This window comes from Eucyclogobius newberryi, unplaced genomic scaffold (genome assembly GCF_026437365.1).
Source record: "Eucyclogobius newberryi isolate DKJ021-1_F unplaced genomic scaffold, fEucNew1.0.hap1 SCAF_18, whole genome shotgun sequence".
NCBI classification, from domain to species: domain Eukaryota; kingdom Metazoa; phylum Chordata; class Actinopteri; order Gobiiformes; family Gobiidae; genus Eucyclogobius; species Eucyclogobius newberryi.
Genome location: NW_027315812.1, coordinates 17,102,102 through 17,126,510, shown reverse-complemented (window position 1 = coordinate 17,126,510; position 24,409 = coordinate 17,102,102). Strand labels below are relative to the sequence as shown.

Sequence of the window (24,409 nt, the reverse complement as noted above, 5' to 3'; positions counted from 1 at the left end):
CACAATGAGTCCACAGTGAGTCCACAGTGAGTCCACAGTGAGTCCACAATGAGTCCACAGTGAGTCCACAGTGAGTCCACAGTGAGTCCACAGTGAGTCCACAATGAGTCCACAATGAGTCCACAGTGAGTCCACAGTGAGTCCACAGTGAGGCCACAGTGAGTCCACAGTGAGTCCACAGTGAGTCCACAGTGAGTCCACAGTGAGTCCACAGTGAGTCCACAGTGAGTCCACAGTGAGTCCACAGTGAGTCCACAATGAGTCCACAGTGAGTCCACAGTGAGTCCACAGTGAGTCCACAGTGAGTCCACAGTGAGTCCACAGTGAGTCCACAATGAGTCCACAGTGAGTCCACAGTGAGTCCACAGTGAGTCCACAGTGAGTCCACAATGAGTCCACAGTGAGTCCACAATGAGTCCACAGTGAGTCCACAGTGAGTCCACAGTGAGTCCACAGTGAGTCCACAATGAGTCCACAGTGAGTCCACAGTGAGTCCACAGTGAGTCCACAGTGAGTCCACAGTGAGTCCACAGTGAGTCCACAATGAGTCCACAGTGAGTCCACAGTGAGTCCACAGTGAGTCCACAGTGAGTCCACAGTGAGTCCACAATGAGTCCACAGTGAGTCCACAATGAGTCCACAGTGAGTCCACAGTGAGTCCACAATGAGTCCACAGTGAGTCCACAGTGAGTCCACAGTGAGTCCACAATGAGTCCACAGTGAGTCCACAGTGAGTCCACAATGAGTCCACAGTGAGTCCACAGTGAGTCCACAGTGAGGCCACAGTGAGTCCACAGTGAGTCCACAGTGAGTCCACAGTGAGTCCACAGTGAGTCCACAATGAGTCCACAGTGAGTCCACAGTGAGTCCACAGTGAGTCCACAATGAGTCCACAGTGAGTCCACAGTGAGTCCACAGTGAGTCCACAGTGAGTCCACAATGAGTCCACAGTGAGTCCACAGTGAGTCCACAGTGAGGCCACAATGAGTCCACAGTGAGTCCACAATGAGTCCACAGTGAGTCCACAGTGAGTCCACAGTGAGTCCACAGTGAGTCCACAATGAGTCCACAGTGAGTCCACAGTGAGTCCACAGTGAGTCCACAATGAGTCCACAGTGAGTCCACAGTGAGTCCACAGTGAGTCCACAGTGAGTCCACAATGAGTCCACAATGAGTCCACAGTGAGTCCACAGTGAGTCCACAGTGAGGCCACAGTGAGTCCACAGTGAGTCCACAGTGAGTCCACAGTGAGTCCACAGTGAGTCCACAGTGAGTCCACAGTGAGTCCACAGTGAGTCCACAGTGAGGCCACAGTGAGTCCACAGTGAGTCCACAGTGAGTCCACAGTGAGTCCACAGTGAGTCCACAGTGAGTCCACAGTGAGTCCACAGTGAGTCCACAGTGAGTCCACAGTGAGTCCACAGTGAGGCCACAGTGAGTCCACAGTGAGTCCACAGTGAGTCCACAGTGAGTCCACAGTGAGTCCACAGTGAGTCCACAGTGAGTCCACAGTGAGTCCACAGTGAGTCCACAGTGAGTCCACAGTGCGTCCACAGTGAGTCCACAGTGAGTCCACAGTGAGTCCACAGTGAGTCCACAGTGCGTCCACAGTGAGTCCACAGTGAGTCCACAGTGAGTCCACAGTGAGTCCACAGTGAGTCTACAGTGAGTCTACAGTGAGTCCACAGTGAGTCCACAGTGAGTCCACAGTGAGTCCACAGTGAGTCCACAGTGAGTCCACAGTGAGTCCACAGTGAGTCCACAGTGAGTCCACAGTGAGTCTACAGTGAGTCCACAGTGAGTCCACAGTGAGTCCACAGTGAGTCCACAGTGAGTCCACAGTGAGTCCACAGTGAGTCTACAGTGAGTCCACAGTGAGTCCACAGTGAGTCTACAGTGAGTCCACAGTGAGTCCACAGTGAGTCCACAGTGAGTCCACAGTGAGGCCACAGTGAGTCCACAGTGAGTCCACAGTGAGTCCACAATGAGTCCACAATGAGTCCACAGTGAGTCCACAGTGAGTCCACCTGCTAACGCTAACACACACACACATGTTGAGTTTCCATGCGTTGTGGGGGCATTACATTGATTTACATTCATTTCATGGAGATTTATTCTAACCTTAGTCATTGTTAGTATTACTTGTCTAACCTTAAATGTAATGAATGAACAATTTTTTTTTCGTTTAGAACGTTACAAAGGCCAAAATCAATACAAATTTCACAGTAGTTATGATTTGACAAATAATAATATCTGATCTCTTTTTTTATTGTATTAATTGTTTGTTTAAAAATGTGTCAGTTACATGTAAATTCTCTCTGCATTTTGCTTTTTGATGACATAGACGGAGGGATTCTGTTTTACAATCCAACACTACCGGTCATTTTAAACTTTTATTTACATTTTTTTCTTCACAAAACGCCGCTTGACTGATGTAAAACTATGATCAATATTTACCACAGGAACTATGCCCCCCAAAAAAGTTAAAATGACAAAAACACAAAAACCTGGCATATTAAACGCTTAAACCCATTCAACCCTGACCTTAACCTTTCTTCAACCCATCTCTGAACTTCAAACTCTGCCGTTGATCTAATAACAAAGGATTTACACACAAAGGAACTGTTTTTGTCCCTATATGGAAGGCACGTCCCCATTGATTTACAGATCTCAATTGCCACAATGTGATAAATACCTGCTCACTGCTTTTCAGGGTCAATCTCTTTCAACAGTTAGCACTCTCTGCGTTACTACCGCCAAACCCTCGGAGGGGAAGCCACCCGAAAGAACACATGTTGTCCAATTACTCAGTGGAAATATGGGACATTTTTTGTCAATAACTGCTGTGAAGCCCTATTGTACGCGCAGGGCTGTGTGTGTGTCACAGGTCACGGTCTGGCCGGGCCCTGTCCCAGTCGCTAATGAGAAGTGCTGTGCATCACTCGCTCCGCTCATAATGAAGCTTGTCATGGAGATGGATGAGATTATGGCTCAAAAAGCGGCGTGGAATAAATGTGCTTTGCCGCAGATTCCACGCAAAGGAAATGGAAAAGGAGAGAAAAAAGGGGCCAGACAGACAACGGGAGGTTATATCTGTAAAGCGAGCGGTGTAATTTGTGGAGCTGCGAAGGAAATCGAAAAATCAACAGGCCGCAAAAAAATGGTTACAATTGTAAAGGGCGAGTCATTGAAAAGAACAGCTATTTCATTTTTCTCCACTGGTAAAGTCAACTTGGATTAGAAAACAAACTCGGATTTATTTCTCATTTTACCAGCAGGGGGAAACTTTTGTGTCACTTCAATTACACTATTGCTCTAAAAAAAAAAAAAACTTTGATGTGATCCCAAAGAAAATTGCCCTATAGAGAAAGCAAATAGATTGTCATTAGTTACTGTATGTCCTGTTTTTAATTACATCATTAGTAGCTCTTCCAAACAGCAGGGACTGATAAGTAGACCAAGACGAGTTAATTTCAGCCTTCTTAAAATACACCCACAAGAGCATTGCTAATTATGACCAGACTACGGGCACATTTTGAATCTTTCATTCAGACCCGCTGTGAAGTAGGAGTGCTAAATACACTTCCACCAGGCTCCTCTTTATTTAGATTCATTAAACATAATTAGTTTGAAATCATTGTGCGTGGCTCAGAATGCGCCTCTCCTCCTCTTTCCAAATGCCAGTCTGAGTTAGCTCAAAGAGGCAGATCCCAGCCCGCGATGCCAGTCCAGCTCGGTACTTAGAAGCCTTGTTAATTTGACTTTAGGTAAATTAGTTTGGCTTCGGTTGACTTTGCGGCTGAGGCAAAAGTTGTGAGTAGGCTTTAATGCAATAGACAAACAATACAGCAATTTAAAGAGCATGTTTTGAGCTGACTTGGTTTTTTAGACGTCTTACTATGAGCATTATCTCAAAAATGCCCCCAATTCGATCAGCACAGCAGTTCAAAAATCTGTTTGCCGCTCTCGCCTGACAAAGGAGTCTGCAAAAAGAGCGTGTCGCTGGCCTAAACTGTGTGCTCTATTTACCACTGAATGTAAATGAGGAGTGGAGTGTTGTTTTTAAATGAACCCTTCTCCAGCCGCCATTGCAAAGACGTGACACGCAAAGCAAATCCCCAGCATCCTGTTTTGGCATTTTGTACCGCTGTTATTCAAGTTTTTAACAAGCTGCTGTTGTGACTCTTCCCAGAACGCTTCAATGTTTACCTAATGCCGACTCCGAACCTGGATATCTACGGCGAGTGCACCATGCAGATCACCCACGAGAACATTTACCTGTGGGACATTCACAACCCGCGGCTGAAGCTCATCATGTGGCCGCTGAGTTCGCTACGGCGATACGGGCGGGACTCCACCTGGTTCACCTTCGAGTCCGGAAGGTATGAATCAAGAATCACTGATTGCATCTGTACTTTTTAATGGGACCTGTCTATTTATCAGGCACAAAACATTAGATATAACTTGGTCACGCTTTAAAATTCCTTAGTAATATAATTATAAGGCATTCATAAGCACTAGTTATTTGTTTAGAAGCACGTAAAAGGCATTTACACACGTCTATCACTTGGTTATTAAAATGGTTTAATAAGCAGCTTACTAATGCTCTTGTTTATGTTTGTAATTGGCTTATTGACAATTATTTACATAGTATTATAAGCCATATATAAATGCTAGTAAATGCCTTATGTGCAATAAACAAATAACCTGTGTGTGTCAATGACTTATAAATAGTTTACTTAGAAACTTAATTTTAATCTCATCACTTCCTCTTGGATGAAATATCACTTTGAGTTCTAACATGTTTACGCCAGAATGTGTTATGTTATATTATGTTTTTGGCACACATTTAATTGATTACAGCGAGTAGGGAGAGACATTCAGCTAACTGTTTGGGCTTGGACTCAAACCTATAGCAAACCTATTGTGCTGCACATGGTTTGTTCTTTTTCATACTTGTAATCATAATATGAGCTGAAAGTCTCTCTTGGGTGATTTTAGTCATTCAAAAGGTGTAATATTTAGTTTTGAATTGTTAATCGCTATGGCAACAGTCTAATTCCTCATCATTCTTAAACGCTTATGTTAGGGCTATTGCAGTCTGGCTTTGAGAAGTTTGGCTTATCTCGACTGGACACACTTTTTCAGTTTCTAAAAAGCATAAGAAAGTAAATTTGTGGTTAATTCTGTTCAAATTGTTGTAAACCGAAGCTCCTTGGATATCTTTTTGAGCCTGTGAAACAATAGTTTAACTGTTTACTGTGGGTCTGTTGATTACATGGAGTGATCTAATAAAAACAACAATAATACATTACATTTTTCATGACACACAAAGATGCTTCACAGCTCAGGACAGACAAAAACACTAACACAACAACAACAAGAGGCAGTGGGTGAGAGAAGACGCAGTTATGTGAAGCTAGTTTTGAACTGGTTTTGAGTTGTTGAAAATGCTGAGTGTGGATGGTTTTCTAAGACGTTACACTTCCCCCTGGTGGGTTTCCCTGTGCGTGCCGCAGGATGTGCGACACCGGGGAGGGGCTGTTCACCTTCCAGACGCGGGAGGGCGAGATGATCTACCAGCGGGTCCACTCCGCCACACTGGCCATCGCCCAGCAGCACGAGAGGATGATGGAGGAGCTGGAGAAGAGCTCCCAGGTACACACTGCACCTACGTGTGATGTGCTCTGTCAACAGCAGCTCCGGCACAAACAAACACCAGAGTCAGCGCCAACAAAACAATGCTAGAGGAAATAATTACAATATATTAGGTTGTGAGGATGGATACTTCTACATTGAGCAGCAAGGTTATTTGAAATCGTATTTGGAATAGTCACAAATCACAATTACTGCGATTAATTTGGTTTTAATTTGGTCTTTTCAAATAACAAAATAATTTGTATAAAGCCTGCTAGTTCTGGGGTTAATGAGTTAAGTAAATGATTCCTGAAGTGCATGTAATTTGTGTATTTCTTAAGCAGTTCATATTTCAGTTCTTAAATATTAATGCTGCGGTAAGTGCTTAAAAGAAATTAATCAACAATATTACAATACCACTCCACAAGTTTGACATTATTACACAGGTTGCTATTTTTGTTTTAATTTGATATTTTTGTTTTAATTTGATTGTAAATGAGTTAATAACGGTATTTTTTTAAAAAACGTTTTAAACTTCCTATAAGTTATCTGTTCTTTTTTCCTCTGTATCTACCTGCGTTGCAACAATGAAATTTCCCCATGTGTGGACAATAAAGGATTATCTTATCTTATCTTATCTTATAAACTGTTCATAATCCACAGTCATATCAATAAGCTTTGTGCTGAGCTTGTTCAAAAGTTTCCGTTGTTGTCTGTGGAAAAAGGAATGAACAATAAAAAAGGATTCATGACTTCCATTCTTTTAAATACGGATATTTTTCTACATTGATTTTTCATTTAGGATGATTACTGAAGATTAAATATGTGATTTATGGACTTCTGTACAGAGCAAAACACTAATTGCTTTTGAAAATGTGTGTTTTCTCATTAAAGCCGCATTGTTCTCAGTATTATTTTTAGAAACTAATCTTTGTACTAATAAATCATCTTTTTTTTTCACACACAAGACCTTGACTTTTCACACGTTCAGAAACACACTTCTCCCTCGGGCCCCGGCTCAACTCTCTTGAATCATTTCGCATTGGACCTGGAGCCCCCGGTGACACCCTGTATTTGGCTCTTTTTCCTGCCTGTTTTCTACATCCTTCTTTCTAATGACATTACAAACAACACTTTTCATTCATACGGCACTTTTTTGCGCCAGTGTTGAACAAAAAACATTGAACTGCCATTACAATTACGTTTCGATTGTAGGATCTTGTTCAAAGTTCACATTTTAAGCATTAACATCTGCGAGAAGATTAAAATATGAACTGCTAAACTCATCTCAGAATCCCATGTGACCACGTTTGTAAATCTAAATGACTAAGTTTTATTTTAACATAATAGAACAGTTTGCTATTTGCAAGTTGAGCTTCTGGATTCTACTCCCTTTTACTTTACTTTTATTGCACATTTTATAAACATGCAATAGTTCCAGTGCCGCACAGTAGTTCACATGGAAACAAAATCATTTCTATTCAGCTGAACTCCACGGGTCATATTTAGAAGAAAATAAACCAGTAAAACTAAATGAGACGCACCACAAAGTTGGTAAATTTGGATGAGATCAGAAAAATATTCAAAGCTTACAAAAGAAACAACAAAATCTTATAAAAAAATTGTAAAATTAACAGTCAGCCAGTGCAAAGATGCTGAAATCTGTGTAGTGTGCTCACATTTATTTTGTTTTTGTGTCTGTTAAACGTTGCGTCTGGACTAACTCATTATGTATTAGTTGATTTTCCAGCCTATTTTGTATTCTATTACTATAAACTTTGCTCTACTTACACCTACCTTATTGGTTTTCTTTTATTGTGATGTCATCCTCTCTTTCCTTTCGAACATTTGCAGTATTTATTCACGTGGTCCCGCCTTGTGTTTGATGAGCCACGACAACATGGCTCTGCTCTTCATTTTGGCGTCTCTATTCACCTTCTTGAGCTCCGTAAATCTCCGTAAAACATCAAACTGACCGCTCACGTTGACAAACAGCTGTGTGAAAGTAATTGCATGTTATTATCAGGGACTCTCATCTCGGCGTTTGGTTTCATGTTTTTCTCTATTAATCTCTGCTTGAGTCACAATGACACGCCAGATTCGAAACATACGGTTCTAAACGCGCTGGTATTAAACAGAGCTAATTGACAATGTGCTACACTTCTTTCTTTGTTTCATCTCATCCTTCCTTTCTGAAGTCTTCCTTTCTTTCATCTTTTTTACGTCATAATGCCAAGGGTTTGGTCAATACTGAAAAAAAATGAATGTATCAGTTGGGCTTTAAGTAACTGAAGTGGACTTATTTGGAAATTAACGTGTGTTTTTGTTTCCCTTCTTCTTTTTTCATGTATAAAACACACATTTTTCATCATAAACAATGCTTTATTTCTGCTTATCTTCAAAACAACATTCACGATATGATCAATATTTCTATTATTTGCCAATATGGCCCTAAATACAATGTTCTCTTGTAGAGTTTTGAATGCATGACACATGAACACAACACTGTACACTTCTTCTTCTATTATTTATTGTTATCCTTCTTTCTTTTTCGATTCCCTGCCCTCCGTCCTTTCTTCCATACCGCCCTAAGCGTGAGATTCACTGGTTTTATAGAGTTGTGAATGAATGACTCACAATGACAATGTGTTAGACTGAGCATCTCTTCTCTGTCTGCTTTAGATCCACTCCAGAGAGACGCTCACCAAGTCTATCTCGCTGCCGCGCAGTGCCTACTGGCAGCACATCACGCGCCAGAACAGCGTGGGAGATCTCTACAGTTACCAAGGTACAGACATGCACACTCTAATTATCGTACAGGCCGGTTTGGTTCTTGTCAGTAATGAAGCCCAGAGGAGAGCGCAACACAGATGCACACAAAGAAAAGTAATCAGAAGTGAAGCAGTCAGGCGAGTCAGATTTGGTGGATGTTGTGAAGAAGGTTTTACGTCACTTCAAGTCTTGGTTTGAGTCCAGTTGTGACATAATTAACATTGTAATTTTGTGCAGCGTGTAATTACATGTAATAATCAGTAATAATCAGTAATGCAATGTGTAACAACCTGTAATGTAATGCACCAGTGTAACACTTAAAAATATTCTTTTTAGCAATAAAATACCTGCCATCGAGTGCTACCAGAAGTTACTTTCAGTCAAGCAGTGTACATTTTAGCTCCTCAGATCAGAACCTTCCGATTAAAGAAATCTTTTTATAACCATACTTTACTCCCATCAGAAAAGTTCCATAGTTCACTTTTAATTAGGGCTGGGCAACGATTACATTTTTTTATCGCGATTAATCGCATTATTTCCCTGATTAATCATGATTAATCACATTTTTACGTGCAAAATTCAAAATTAATTCAAAAGAAGTGTAAAGTGCATCAGCATTTTTATTCAGTAGCAAATATTAAGTATTCACTTGCCACAAAATCCACAAAACAGGCCACTTCAGAGGTAACGTCAGAAACATTGTAATCTCATTAAACATTAGACGCTCAAAACACATTTTAGGAGCAGCAGAACCAGTCTAGTACCAAATGTCCCTAAACCATAAAACACTTCAGTACAGTTTGTACATTCTTAGAACTTGACACTAAACCGCCATAACATTAGTTGCGCAAACAAACACTTAAATACAAAAAAATACATTGTGTACATTTGAACTTAAACAATGTTATCAAACACAAAACTAAAGCTTATTGCCACTGCCAGGGCGTTGAAAAGAACCAGAAAAGTTTGTAGATTCCTAAAACTGGGTGTTTTTTTATTCCTCTGCACTAAGCCAGTTGCTAAGGCACCAGATTATTCACGCTTTCAGCTGATAAAGACGCGCGCTGGGCCCTTCTCGCGGATCTCCCCAGGTACAGCGCCCGTCGGGACCTGCTCACGCGGGCCCCCGGCGGGACCACCTGCTCAGCGCCTAGCAGCTGACTTTGTAAAGTTAATAAACCAAAGCCATGGTCCAACATTAAACTCCATTTACACCACGAGAAAAGCAGCACAGCACAACTCCTCCACTGAGCATGTGCAGGACGACTCAGACGCACGTCTGCTGCTGAGTGTATTCTATGGACATGAGTCCGGGGCGTCGAGAACGCGCGTCCGGTGTGTTTGTCTTTCTAATGAATGTACACACGCTCAAATTCTGCGTCGCCCGCAGCGGTTTGTACGAGGCTTTAGAACTGGTGCGGACCAGGGGAATCCGACCTGCGTTAATGCGCGTTAAAATAATTGATCGCGTTAAATAAGTGATGAGTTAATGTGATAATAACGCGTTAACTTGCTCAGCTCTACTTTTAATCCATTAGTTACTACATTAACATACTGATACTAACTCACAGTATAAAACTTACAATGTTTCCAAAGTAACAACAACTTTCCAGCGCGAGTGAATCCCACATCGAGAAGTGTAGTGCAGCCCACAGGTCATTATTTATGAAGCCAGTGTGTGTGTAAACTCCCCTAAACTTCCTGCTTCTCTTCTTCCTCTCCGAACTCCTCTGCTCATCCATCACACTGGCACCGCGCTCTCCCCTCCCACTCCATTGTGTGTGTCCGGCCCATCTGAAACAAGCACACCGTTAGATTTCCTCTCGTTTCCCATGAATAAATTGAATGCTTCAGTGTGCTAGAGGACACGGGAAAGGTCTCGTCACACAAGCGGCGAGACAAGGTGGTCCCAGGGGCCGACAGGAGTTTAGGGACGGCGGGGCGGCGTCCAGGGAGCGCACAGGAGGCGCTAATGAGCAGGGGACGGGGGGGAAAAATCTCTCTTGACCTTTTGTGGATTCTACTACCGCCGCATTTGACAACAACAACAACAACATCAACACATATTCTTGAAAACTTTGAGGTCCATAGTCTCTTTCACAGTCTCTTTTGACCATGTTATTTTATCCAATCAAATCAGAATCACATCAAAATAAACTACTATAAAACAGCTAAAATATCAATGCAAGAGATTGCTGGTGTTTTTTGTCACGTAGATGTAAATTATGCATTAAGTTAGTTACAATAACTTCTACATTAGGGCTGCACGATATATATATATAGTTTGTTATTTCCAATTTTGCTTTATCAATACCTTTTGCGATACTTTGTTCTGCCTTTCATCAACAACACAAAGTTACATAGAAAGAAAATGTTGAGTCATACCTGCAGCATCAGGTTTACTTTTGATCTAAAAGTTTACTTGATATCGATTCGACTCTAACTCCAGGACAATTTGTTTTCCAATACATTGAATTACCCCGTATATCTGTTATTATGTCTGAGCTATGAATGCGCTAAATCAGATCTCGGGCCCTGACGTCTCGCTTGGCTGTATCACTGCACGCACGATGAATATCCAATCACCGCAGTCAATTTGCTGAGTCATGCTCCGATTGCGTTCAAATACCCAGTGTGTCCGCGTGGATAATTACCCAACGCCCTTCCTGTCCCGCCGAGGGTTATTCACCTATCTGTGTTGTACTTCTCATGTTTACTTCTGTTGATGTAAGCTTTGGCATTGAGCGCTGCTTCTCATCATTTCCTGTTTGTCTGGATGGAACTAAGGAACATCCCAAGCGCCTCGTTGGACAAAAACACAGCAATTTAAGATTAAAAAGAGTGAAAAGTGTTTTAGGAGAGGTTTGCTGGGAGCGGAGTCAGAAAAATGAAGGATGGATGTGGAAAAGTGCAGTGATAACTACTGATGAGCTGTTTTATCAGGTAATGTGCAGGATTGTTAGCTGTTGGTGATCTGTGTTTCTATAGATAGATTCTGCGATAGATAGTTTTATATTGTTTTGAAATTGCGCTGAAATGTTGGCTGTATAATTGTATTTTATGGATTTTGTATTTGCAGTATTGGTCGACTTCAGTTAGGATTGTGCAATTACTCAAATGAGAGCCAAGATTTTCTAATTCTCAATGAGCCGTTTGGGGTTTTTAAATTGACTTTGGAAGAATTAATTTACATGTTTTTTGTCTAAATGTCTGTCCTGTGTATGTGTATGTGCATGTGCATGGTCATAATATTAAAAACCCTTTTTATTCATTTTATACTAAAATAAATACAATACTTTTTATTTTCTTGTTTCATTTTTTCAAAATTAAAAACATAAAAACAACAAAAACAAGTCAAGAGCAGAGGGAACAAACTGGGTAAAAATAGAAATAGAAAAAAGAGAGGCATCCAAAGAAAAGAATGTAGGGGCACACATAAAGTCCAAAATAAAAGTCCCATTTAGTCCAATGAGTGAGTCAAAAATGAGTCAAATTTGTCCATTTTCTAGTTCTAGTGTTTCCATTTTTCGCCAAACCCCAAATTCCGTATCGGCTGAATTTAGACTTTGAAAAGTGCCCACACTTTTGCACCAGGAGCCACATTGAGGGCTACACTGGTGGTCAACATAGTGGATTCTTCAGATTTAGTGCCTTGAATCTGTTGGAATGAGCTGCCACGTCTTTATTCTGGCTTGAAACTGGAAAGTCCATGTCAAAGTTATGATGTGAGAGAAGTTTCAACCTCCTTTGGCCCCAGCCATAGTTTAAACACCTCTTCACTACTTTGTCTGTCTGACGCAAAATCACAATAAGCTTTTAAAGTTCAAACTTCCACTTTGTAAATGTATAATGTTAGAATTTAAATTAGCCAGAAAACCTGTGTTAAGTCGTGCTAAGTCGTTTTTCTTCACAGGCTTTCTTCTTTTAATTCCCCACCACTGTAACATTAGCAATTCAAATGTGGCTAAAGTTATTTTGGTGAGGAGTGATAAACATGGATTACACAAAACAAGAATAAAAAGTGTTGGATGATAGTTCTGTCTGTTCTGCAACAGACGAGGAGGAAAATACCACTTTTATCAGGTTCAGTTGTTCTAATGATCCCGGCAAAACATGCTGAAAACAAAACACTGATCTACAGAGAATTCCACACTTGTCACTTTTGTTTCTTTATTTTTAGCTTGTGATTGTTGCTATGTAGGTCAGTCAAACACTTTGTCATTGACATTTACCAATTCAGTTCATTGTTGTGACGCAAGACACTCGCGGTTGTTGTATTTGACATTCTCAGACTATTGTGATGTTTCCGTGAATACATTTATGTACAGTCTTTTGTGAAAGTCCAATAGGAGAACACGTCATTGTGCAGTTCAAATATGGCATTGATAAATAAGTCTGCTGCAGCGGCTTTTCCTCATAAACACCGACACGGCCATCGCTGGTATCTTTAAAAATGTATTATCTTTCTGTCTCTGATGATGTTGGTGGTGATCATGAATTTAGATGAAGGAAAATGTTGATTTGCTTGAACTATTACAATAAAAAAACTGTTTCCTGAGATTTATGGGGAGAAGTAAACAAATAAACTCTAAAGTAAAATATATTATGATATAGGTTAGCTCATTTTTCTTTTCTTAATCCATTCAGATGACGTGGTCGGCTCCTGCAAATGAACATAAAAGATCTGAACAACATTAACATTTTATTAAAAGAAGAAATTTGCCGAACATTTCCCTGTAAACAGAATCCACTTTAGCCAGACACTTAATTAGCACATTTATCCATCTTGTTTTTCCCTTTTCTTTTTGTAAATGTGTTTGTCTTAGAGGTGACGTTACAGTGAGGGCATGTGTTCTGCAGTTACTGGTTTAAATGAGAGCTGAACCTTAGTAACACATGAAAGGTTTCTCATTCTCAGGTTATGGACGGGCCAGTGCTCGTGTCAAGCTCAGAATTGGGATCGGTGCAAGTGTCGGGCTTCAGGGAGCGACCGTCCAGATCAGAAGTGACATTTTTGTCCTTTTAACACACTTCTGCCAAAGCCTGCTAACATGATGGTGAAAAAAATGATTCATCAAAAATAAACCTTTGCCAGCGCAGCCACCAGCAAGAGCAACATCTGATTCGAACACGTTTACGTCGTATATATATTCGTTAATATACAAATGTTTTTTGGGTTGAGAGTATAGCACCACTCTTTTGCCAATCGCACAGGCCTTGTTTAAACGTAATAATGTAAGTGCTTTTATTTTAGATTATCCTTTTTTTTAAACTCCCTTGATGCTTCTCTAACGGTGAAGTTGGCTAAAACATCTGATGGAACCTTTTGCCAAATGATCTGAGCGACTAGCCAAAACAAACCTTTTTTTTTAGCCTCTCTCCTCATCCTTAATATTCCAAACCTTATCTCTGTATATTTTAATCTGGGGCTATTTAAGAACCTGATTTTGACGTCAGTGCGTTGCCTTGCGTGTAAATATAGCAGACATCGTTGCCCCCATAGCTGTCAGTCTTGTCAGATCCCTTGCTTCGCTCCTATAAGAAAAGAGTGTTTACGAGCGGGGACATGATGCCGTCTCTCTCTCCCGCGCTCGCTTCCTCTCAGTCACTGATATTCCTCCTGCCCAAATTGGCCTTGGTTGGCGAGAGGAAGGGATCGTCTTGGCAAACATATGGAAAGGTTCTGCCCGGTTCCGCATCGGTTATTTTAGCAATCTTTTAGGTGCCAAAGAGGAGGAGAGAGGCAGTGTCCCTCTTGTTTCACTGTGTTATAGATTTCCAAATGTCTCTGTCTGTTTTCTTTCCTCAGAACCCTCGGGTGAGTCACCTGTCTTGTCTTGTTCCCACGCTCGTCCTCTGTCCTCCTGCTGGACTCACTCGCATTGGAAACGCCTTTGTGTCCCTCCTCTCGTTTCTTGGCAGTTTTTTCCCCCGTTCGACATCGATTGCCACTTGGATCACGGCTGTCTTTTTGTGCTTTGACGTGATCCACTTCCAGCCCTGCCATTGTCCTCAGTTATCGCTCTGTACCATCTTCTGACATTGACGGGTTTTACATTTGCTTGAGCATGGAGTTAATCAGATTATCAACAAAGCCTCTGTAGAACATCTTCTTAATATTATCATGAAATGCTACAGTATTTATTAAAGCACACTGTGTTTTTCCCTTTATAATTGGATTTTTATGTACTGTATTTTGAGCACAAAAAGGCGCACAGGATTATAAAGCGCACCATTAACTAATGGTCTACCGTGGGTACTGGTCCATACATAAAGCGCACCGGACTAAAGCGCACAGGCGGTTTTTGAGGACGTTAAAGGCTTTTAAGTGCGCCTTATAGTGCAGAAAATACGGTATGTAAATTCTATGCAGTGATCTGTGCAGCCCGCCTCAAGCACAAAGCAGCAGTAGGTGAAATAAATCTGAAAGCAGAGTGGCAGTCACATTAAATGGACACTTCTGTATGAACAGATCTGAACCCTTTTCGCCATGGAAATGTTGTTTTGCCAGGATTTTTCCACAAATTGACATAAACTCTACCAATTATTTTTAGGGGAATAAAATTACCTGTTACTGAAAACAATATCAAGATAGATAGGATGTAACAATAATAGAAATATTGTGACCGTTCCATCAAAGGTCTCACGATAATATTGTCACAATATATCAATATATCTCGTTGCTTGAATGCAGAAAAACAAAGACCATGATCCTTTGCTCCATTAGATCCAGATAAAACAAGACATAACTGTCATTAGCACTTTTAAGTCTTTGGAATATGACAATAGGCCTAATTATTGGTACAAAAATCTTTTCGTGGCATTTTCAAAATAAAACTCCTCAAAATCTCCCAATAAATATTCTACAGTGAGATCCATTTTGTGATGATATTGTACTGAGAGATTTGGATCGTTGCACCCCCGTTTAGACCACACTGTGGAACATTCCAGGCAAAGCAGCAACACGATCAATGAGACGAGCAGGTGATGCACCCTCCACCAGAAACATTAAGAATTTGTTTGTGGGTTATTTCTCTCGATACAGATGTTTGGATACAGATTACCACATCCAACATTGACACATTTATTTGTCTCTAAACAGCACAAAGCAAGAGTAAGCAGAGTTTTTTTCATACAGTCTGCTCCAAAATCTGAATCCTCATGCTGTTCCCATCATTGTCAGTGCCAAGTACTAATGTTTTCACAGATTGTGCTCTTTAAGGTTGAATATTCAATCAACAATTGTCCTTGTGCACAGATTAGCCATAACTGTGTCCTTTATAACGTCCACAGCAGCTGCAATAATGTTTGCTGAGGAGCACTTGTGCTGAAGGAGCAGGAGCGCAATGATCTCTCATGTCTATCCCATCAATATGACCCTGGGATGAATTACTCTCCCTGGAAACAGATTCAGATTTTAATTTGTTAATCAACATTCAATTAAGCCGAGGAGGCCGACGCGTTCGAGAACCAGGCGGCGTATTGACTCGTGTGCTTATACAGTGCAGTTCTGTGGCAGTTAAAGTTGATTACAGCTTTGTTTCTGAGCTTTTATTTTTGCACCTCCTGAAATATTGATCAGGGGCCAACTTCCCCCTCGATCAGCAGCATCTAGTCACTCCCGCCCGCCCCGAACAGCATCCTCATTCATTATTAATATGTTCACAGTTGCAAAGCCCTCCACCCACATGGATCCTTTACTCCCCGAAGGTGCACTCGAACACTGGGAGCCAACGGAAATGGCTAATTAGTTGGAAATAAGGTGCAAACGCAAAGTTGTAGTTAGGTTAGAAGTTTTTCCGACTTGTTTTTTCACTTATACAGACCTTGTATTTTAATGGTGGCACATCTCGCTTGCTTTAGTTGAAAATATGTTCACTAATTACATTTACTCAGCTATAACTTTGGGAATAAAAAGTTGTTGCAAACGTTGGCCCTAAATGATAGAAATAGCCACTTAGCTCTAGTAGTATGCAGAGTGTAACTAAATACATATTCAGAACTTTAGTAACTCCTGTACAGTTACTATTTCATATTATTTTGAGTATGCAGCTGGTTTAAAGTGGCATTAGAATTAAAACATGTGTGATTAAAATGTAGAAACAGGCCATTAGTGGGGAAAGGTTGGCAACAATTGCTTTAAAATGTTCAGTTTATTACAACTATTATACAATATTGTTTCTTTGTTTCCTTCTTCAACATCTTTCTACCCAACGCTCCAATTTAGTATGACGCTGCCCTACATAATGGCCCAAATTCGATTCAGGGTACAATTGCACGCTCATAAAATAATTAGTCATTCAATTTTAAATATTAGAGGAAGTGCTGTGCGTTAATTGAGCGTTTTAAACAGCAACAGCACATTTACTCATTGTCCAATTCAAAAAAGCTAATACTGACCAAATAAAATCAACGTTAAAAAGCGTAGGGAAAACATTTCATTTTATTATCACTATGAATTCTATGGTGACTATTAGTTCTGCACACCATCTTTGCATGTTAAAGGTTATGCAACTATTGTAACCAAGCAACAACTGGAGGATGCTGTACCAAACAAGAGCATCTACACTGCCTTTCTTAATTTAACAGCAACAGAACAACAGATTAGATCACACTCTCTAGATGCTCCTCTGAGTCTGTTTTTTCTGTTTCTGTCTCTTTTTAGGAAGCGGCCTGAGTTTAACTTTCATCCCGCGCGCACAGACTTACCCCAGTTTCCTGTCGGACGAGCGCGAGCCTGAGGAGGAGGAGAACGGCCCGCTCCAGGAACAAGCAACGCCGCCCTCTAGTGGCCGCGCGTCGAGTTGCAGCCTGAGACGTCTTCAATGACAGCGCCGAAACGTGGACTCTTTACAACCAGCTACTGTAGAAAACCTGTAGAAATCTGTATAGTGACGCGTGTAATATAGGATTGCTCCAAATGTAAACTGTAGACAAGAAGAAGGCCTTTGAAAGAGGGATTTTGCTTATTTGTGACCTCAGCAACTTCGAGCGCACCGAAATGCTTAGTCGTTCTTAGTCCTCCCCTGTGTCATTAACATTTACATTCTAAGTGATTGATGAAGTAACATATGGCTGATTTGAATAAAGTCTAGCCTCAGCACTCAGAGGAACACCGTATTTTTGACAAACTATTTTTCATCGCAACAGTGTGAATTTGAACAACGGCGCGCGCAAACTTTGACTTTAATAACAGCTATAGATTTGCATCCATGTATTTGTCAAAGTGTCAACGTGGCTGTGGTTGTGGCTACTTTATTCTTGCCAAAGTTTGAACAATTTTAAAGACACATTTAAACTGAGAAATGGTTAAAACAAACTGTGATGGATCGAAAACAACGGTGCAAATTGATTTGATAGAATTGACTGAACCGTTTACCTTCAACCTAGTTAATTCCATGATTTGTTTGACCATTTTAAATTGCCAGAGATAAAAAAAAAAAAAAAGTGTTATCTTCAGTTCATGTTCATATTGCCTCATTTGCGTTGGTTCAGTGAAAAGTGCCTTCCAAAACCAAACCTTTGTTGTGACTGTAGACTTCAAAAAAAGACACAATACCTAATCGAAACCTCATTGTTATGTGTGATCAAGTTTGTTCATAAAATGGATGACAATCAGGCAGCAAAGCAAGTGTATTTTTATTTATTTAAACCTTGTATGTTACTGAACCTTGTAGCACTTAAATTCTTTCATCCATGGTTGAGAACGTTCCCACTTTATTTTGTGTTGTGTGGATGTGTTTTGTTGGATATTTTTAAGTCATTATGTGTCGTCTACTTTAACTTAATTTAGTATTTATGTATTGTAAAATGATTTTCTGCACTCATTGTCTTGTTTGTGTATTAGTCCCATTACAATGTGATTCATTTATTTACTTAGAGATTAATTTATCAATGCTACCTGGGCCCTAAACTGAAAAGCATTTAGTTGCATTGAATGACCATCACTTTTCTGTCCTTGTATTCTGTCCACTGTTGTGTCACTAGCACTTTTGTATGTGTACGAGTGTATGTAGGACTACAGTTTTCACTAAATGTACATATGTAATGTTTTCGATGACACTGTAATAAATTGAATGTCTGTGCATTGTGTAAGATACAGTAGATTATAGTTTTGTTTCGAACCCACAGATGGAGGAAATCACGGCGGAATGAACATCTTTTATTTGCATTGCATCATTCACTTTACTTATTGCTCAGCACAAAAAGTTGCAAACATTGTCTGATCTGATAATAATCCACATTTCAGTCCATATTTGTGTCACTTCCTCTGCCACTGCCTCCATTTCTACAAACATGCACAGTGTAAATTACATTCCAGCATAAGAAATAAAAATCTATACATGTGTAAAATAAAAATGTCAAAAAGGTTTGGGGAAAACAAAGCACAGGAATGGCTAATTAAGAGTGTAGCTTTCATAATAAGTGGAATGCAGCCATCCTAGACAAGAGTGCCTTCTGGGAAATGCGGTTCTGTGCAGTGCTGCTGTTTTGTTTCCATTCCATGATTAGACAGCCATTGTGGTGCTTTGAATGGGAAACCAGGAGGGACAGGAGTAAAAAGGAAAGAGCGTAATTACACCCGCTTTTGTCCTGGATTTTTACCAGAGGGTTAGGGAAGTGAAAGGAATGATTAACACAAGTTTTTGTGAAGCCCACTGGTTACTGTCTAATATTTTGAAAACTATTATTTTCAACAGTAATTATGAAGTGCATAGTTTAATAAAAAGGAACAGGTCTGGACCCAAACAAGATTCAGCTTTGGTTGTTAAGATCATATACCATACATCAACAAATTCAAAAACAAATATGTCAGTGCTTCAATTCAAATTGTGAAATGCATACATTTACATATGTTTAAATAAACATTTATTTACATGAATATTGGGCTGATTTTGTTCAATGTAGAAAGAGGCTGCTATTCAGTATATACATTATTATTGTGCCAGTCCCTGGATTAGCCTAAAATATATTATATGTTTTCACTTTGAATTGAACATTTGAGGGAACTTTTTCAACACTTTGAAATTTGTTGATGCCGTTTATAAACAAATTGAAATAGTAACTCAATGCTGTATGTTTAAATATATTTGACATCTGCACAAAGAGACTGCTGCCGTGAGCAGTCACAGGTACGACACTTGTGCTCTCACACATACTGCAGGTTGGTGTACACTGGACACTTCCTCGTATGCCTGGGCCTCTTTGCTCCTCTGCGACACACAGAGATGTTCTCATAGATATTTGGCTGTGAATGTGGTACACAGGGTTAGTAAGTGTCAATAACGGGGCACAGCTTTTCAGAAAAAAAGGATTCAACAGTAATTTGTCTGTATAATGAGCCAATACCATATTTGTTTAGCTACATCCTGAAAAGCTGCTTAATTTAATCACATAAGTTTGATGGATAATAGATATTTAATGGGGTTGAGAATCAGTGGATGAAAAGTTATTATAGATATTAATAACGCTCGGACATTACAAGTCTTACCTGTCTGTGTTTGGGATATCGTTTTTTCACCCTATATTCTATTCGCTTGTTGTTATGTCTAAAACAGAACAAAATTAAAACAATCCTGTACAAAAATAATATTTCAAACAATATACTGTATATTAAGGTCAGATTTTACCTGTGTCTGACTACTACAATAATGATGGCTATTAGGAGAAGCAGCCCAGCGGTCCCAGCAGCACAGTAGATGTAGAACATGTACACGGACAGACTGATGCCACCTGCTGAAGACAAGAATACAAACATTTTAAGGTTAAATAGAAGTAAAGAGAAGGTAAGATGAAATGAGAGACCGACACCCGCAGAGCAGTCTGGAGGGGAAAGTTGACAGAAAGTCGTGGTTCATGTGTATACCAGATGTGAACTGTGTTCAGAGGTGTAAGAAGTTCACCCTTCAAGGCAACTGCTGTTGTGATTTGGGTGTTACAAATGAATTGAATCGAACTGAATACTTTACAGATGAATGTAAATAATCTACAATCCCAAATCCCTTACAGTTTAGAATATAGATCTTCATATAATCCCTTTATTAACCTGTAATGTTATCATCTAATATCTTCACTTTCAAACACTGAGACCACCTCTGCATATTGTGGTAAATGTGCAAATGATTGCAGGAAACAATCTTGGGAGTTTTGCCTTTGACAAAAAAAAAATATATATATTAATTTGAGTCTTGAGTATGCACACCTGGCTCGGACACAGACAGGGTCATGGTGGTGTTGTGGGTCCCGGTCTCTGTGTGGAAGGTGCAGCGGTAGAAGCCACTGTCCTCCTGCTGAACGTGGACCAGGTGCAGGCTGACGTCCAGAGTGTGAGCACAGTGAATACTGCCCCTCTCGCTGTAGTCCTCCGTCAGCAGTGCCTCGTTTACAATCTTACACACGGCGATGATGAACCAGGGCCGACTTCCCGCCCTCTTCTCCATGATGACCTGGTACACGGTCACATTGGGAAGCCCAGAGCAGCTCAGCGTCAGGTTTTCATTCAGCTCTGCCAACAGCTCCAAACTGGTCTCCACCGGCTCAGGGGTGGAGTACTCTGAATCCACAACACCTTCGTCATCTTCTGCAGGTGGTTCATCTGCCACACACAACAGCACACAGGAAACCACAGGTTTGAAATGAAAGGGTGTGAAAGTTAAACTTGTTTTCTGTTTGGCAGAATAGGGAATTTTCCAATAAAGCTTCAGCAATGTTTTGTGTTACACTTATAATGAAATATATGAAAAAATATTATATGAAATAAGCCATAAGTCACTTGTATGTTAACTCTGTTAAATAAGGATCCAGCAACTGCAGTACTATGCCAAAGTAGCCTACTTCAAGGTGTCAGTCTCAAGATGAGATAAATATAAAAATTGATACACTGCATTCTTAGATGTAACTGATGACAACATTGACATAGGTTTAAGGAAAGGCCATATTACAATACCTTATTGGCCACTACACAGTGTGGGAAATGTACTGAGATGTGACCGATTACAGTGCACTGAAAACTTAAATGTCACCTATGTTTGGTCTCTTTGTCTCTTCTCTAACAAAAGGTCAGGTGTGTGTGAGATTTACCCAGGTCCTCCACCTGGATGCTGCTGGTCCAGGGCCCCTGGGGGAAGGTCTGCACTGAGCAGTGGTACAGGCCAATGTCCTGGTGGGTGACGTTCCTCAGGGCAATGCTCCCGTCCAGAGCAGTCTTCCTCAGAAACTCCACTCTCTCCCTGTACTGGTGCGAGAAGGTCACGCCTAAGTCTGGGTGGAGCACTGCGATGGGGTTCTTGTCCTGGCCTTTGGTCCACGACACCATACTGAGCTTTCCGCTCCATGGGCACACACAGTCCAGCACCATGCCCTCCTCCAGAGCCAGCGTGACCAATGGCTCTTTTTGCTGTGCTCGCACTGCACACAGGGAGTTACTGTATTTATGACCTCAATAAAAGATATGATGGGGTGTGAAGTTTTGGTAATGACTACAAATGGGTTCTACTATATAAGCAAATTACAATGAATACCACTGCTACAAGTACAAAAAATATTTAGGAAAGAGTTTAAAAATGTATGGTAAAAGATTCAGCTCTAGTCATCTGGACAGATTGTTTAGAAAAACAAAACGTTTCGACTCTCATCCAAGTCATTCTCAATCTGTTTTAACATGTATTTAATCTAAATAATGAAGTATTTGTCCACAAAACACCCAGATTTTCCACCCTGAATTGGATTTTTTCCTGCAGTCATTAGCCGAGTGTTGCACCTGTGAAATGCATCTTATGAAGTAAATGTATCTGCAGAGCTCTACACAGATAAGCACTTTCATAGATGCAAGTCCGTCTCCAGGGGAATGATAATGAGCCAACACCACTAACGATAGCTACTGATCAAGCTCCAAAGTTTTTCAGCGCTTTTCATCCAAACTAAATTACAAGTCATTTTCAAGTCGGACCCAATTCTCAAAGGCTTTGTGTTTAGATTAATTTATCTGGCAAGACGAAGAACAGCAGAGGATGTTATCAATCAAAACGACAGGGCATTGACCACAATTACCCCTCCACAAATTCAATAAGTAAAATATAAAAGTTATCATTACTCGTTTTGACTAAACCTGCCCCATGATATTCAACATAGATTAAATAAGCTGTATGTTTGTCTTACGTACCTTTGACAATGGGAAGAAAGAGAAGTACCATGAAGTACCAGTGATCCTTGTTCACAGCTCCCATCTTGGCCCACAGTGGGAGAATGAAAGCAGCATTGATGTGACGAGTCGAGGGGCAACTGAGACGCACTTCCTGCCTGTTCTCTGACAATACAAGCACTCTATCATAGCATCCAGCCACTTAAATGTTAGCTTGTATAACTAAAGCAATAAAAAAAACATTTGAACAATCCAAATTTTGTCCATGAGCAACCATTTCATTCATTCATATATCAACCTGCATACTCAAAACTATGAAATAACAGTTGAATTGTGAAGCCAGAATAGTCGATACACTATGCTATTTACCTTTTGACATTGACCAGGTTTAATTGCACAACAAAAAATCGGATGACTATTTGATTTCTGGAGTTATCAGACAATTGAAATAAGATGTAAAACCGTACATCTGATGGATAATCTAATCTCTATAATGCAAACAAAAGGGGCAAACACAAAACAAAGACGAAAAGGAAAGAGAAAATTACATTGAAATCCCCTGTTCTTTGCCTTACAAATACAGGAGTTTTTCTAAAAATCCACACTCGTCACCGGGTATTTTTGATGATAAATTCTGTTGGTGCATGCACACAAAAATGAAACAGAATTATTGGGCCGTGTAAATGTACTCTAATCTGCCTGTAGGACTCCAATATCTATCAATATTGCATCTAGAATTTAGTTTTCTAATTTAAGAATGAATAGTAAAACAAGAAAACATAATAGCAGATGTACGAAATTCATATTTAATATCAAAAGATAAAATTAGACATATAAAACATGATACAAATAATAAATAAATCAGCCACGGAATTTAGTTTTTCAGCAGCTGGGAAAGGTTTTCAAGGCACTTCATTAAGTAGTTTCTCATCGGCTTCTTCTGGTTTTTATCTAGAGTAGGAGAAAAATAAGGTTGTCTCATTCGCCTTTAGTGGTGATTATTTTGTATTAGTAAGTAAACGTATACCCTTGTTAAAGCTAGTATACGCTTCTTCAATCCTCAGTCGAATCGAAGGACACTTAAGTGAGGTCTTGGCCTTTGGAGAAAATTAAACAGAGACATTAGAAAACGGAAGACAATCGTTTCAACAAGATCCGTCAATGTCCCGCCAAATCAGATAGCAGAGATCCTATCCATTTTCATTTGTCATTCCCCGACTGAGTGCCCCATAATGCAGTGCTACTAATTTAGGCCCCTTGTTCTATTGTGTACCTTCTGATTGTTGTGAAGCAAAGCCCACAGCGCAGATGCTCCAGTGCAGCAGGTCTCAGGGTCCTGACTCTCCAGGCTTCCTACCAGAACCATCATGGCTTTTTCTGACAAGCACAAAGAGAAATCAGGCAGAAAATACAGTTTAACATATGAAGCAAGCAATATGTATTAATGTATGTGACACTAAATTTCTACTGGTTAAACTGTCCAGATTCAGTTAAAACACAACCCTGGCTAGTAACAAAACTACAGAAAAGAATGTATTAATTCACATTTGACACTAAAATTGCACACCCCTTATACTTTAGGGAGCAAATATCAAATTTCTCAATGTATTTAACAAAATCTGCCTTTGAATTACTCATGCACTTGGATGTTTCATTTGTAATGGATATACAGCAGATGTCACAGGAAGTGGCTTTCACAAAAAAGCCCACATATTCCTCCTCCCACCCGTCATCACACCCACAGACTGTGTGTCATACTCTCATGTACTGAGTTTGATCAACTGTATATTGTCATTGTGTGTCAATTACAGGTCTTTTAAGGAAAGTCAACATATTTATTTTGGTTTGATATTGCTAATG

The 24,409-nt window shown here is 40.2% G+C and overlaps 3 protein-coding genes across 10 annotated transcripts in view; 1 reads left to right on the top strand and 2 right to left on the bottom strand.

Annotated features, from left to right (window-relative positions):
- dok6 (docking protein 6) overlaps nt 1-17,816 on the top strand; it is a 60,967-nt gene extending 43,151 nt beyond the window's left edge. The window contains exons 5-8 of the mRNA XM_072450733.1: nt 4,193-4,382; nt 5,520-5,658; nt 8,320-8,425; nt 17,075-17,816. Of these exons, the coding sequence (XP_072306834.1) occupies nt 4,193-4,382; nt 5,520-5,658; nt 8,320-8,425; nt 17,075-17,238 (599 nt within the window). The 3' untranslated portion in view covers nt 17,239-17,816. The remainder of the gene's footprint in view (nt 1-4,192; nt 4,383-5,519; nt 5,659-8,319; nt 8,426-17,074) is intronic.
- A 742-nt stretch (nt 17,817-18,558) lies between these two features.
- cd226 (CD226 molecule) lies at nt 18,559-22,761 on the bottom strand. Of its 7 annotated transcripts, none has more exons than XM_072450731.1 (6): nt 22,571-22,761; nt 21,490-21,816; nt 20,612-21,004; nt 20,040-20,145; nt 19,901-19,958; nt 18,559-18,697 (listed from the first exon to the last, which is right to left on the bottom strand). In XM_072450731.1, the coding sequence occupies exons 1-6, from the start codon at nt 22,632-22,634 to the stop codon at nt 18,671-18,673; spliced, it is 975 nt and encodes a 324-aa protein (XP_072306832.1). In that variant the 5' UTR covers nt 22,635-22,761; the 3' UTR covers nt 18,559-18,670. The 7 variants fall into 7 exon arrangements, with proteins under 7 accessions (XP_072306832.1, XP_072306826.1, XP_072306827.1 ...); XM_072450728.1 differs by lacking the exon at nt 18,559-18,697 and adding an exon at nt 19,456-19,657 and having other exon boundaries at nt 20,040-20,142; XM_072450727.1 differs by lacking the exon at nt 18,559-18,697 and adding an exon at nt 19,459-19,657.
- Nucleotides 22,762-23,334: 573 nt separating this feature from the next.
- Nucleotides 23,335-24,409, bottom strand: part of rttn (rotatin) — a 29,888-nt gene continuing 28,813 nt past the window's right edge. For both annotated transcript variants that reach the window (XM_072450719.1, XM_072450720.1), the window contains 3 exons: nt 23,823-23,926; nt 23,577-23,646; nt 23,335-23,500 (listed from right to left, as the gene is read on the bottom strand). In XM_072450719.1, coding sequence (XP_072306820.1) covers nt 23,424-23,500; nt 23,577-23,646; nt 23,823-23,926 — 251 coding nt within the window. In that variant the 3' untranslated portion in view covers nt 23,335-23,423. The remainder of the gene's footprint in view (nt 23,501-23,576; nt 23,647-23,822; nt 23,927-24,409) is intronic.

Coding starts and splice junctions, on each gene's coding strand:
- cd226 (XM_072450725.1), bottom strand. CDS start 22,634: ATGGGAGCTGTGAACAAGGATCACTGGTACTTCATGGTACTTCTCTTT. Junction 20,146..20,611: donor CCTGTCTGTGTCCGAGCCAG/GTGTGCATACTC, acceptor TCTTGTCTTCAG/CAGGTGGCATCAGTCTGTCC. Junction 19,658..20,039: donor ATTGTAGTAGTCAGACACAG/GTAAAATCTGAC, acceptor CCACATTCACAG/CCAAATATCTATGAGAACAT.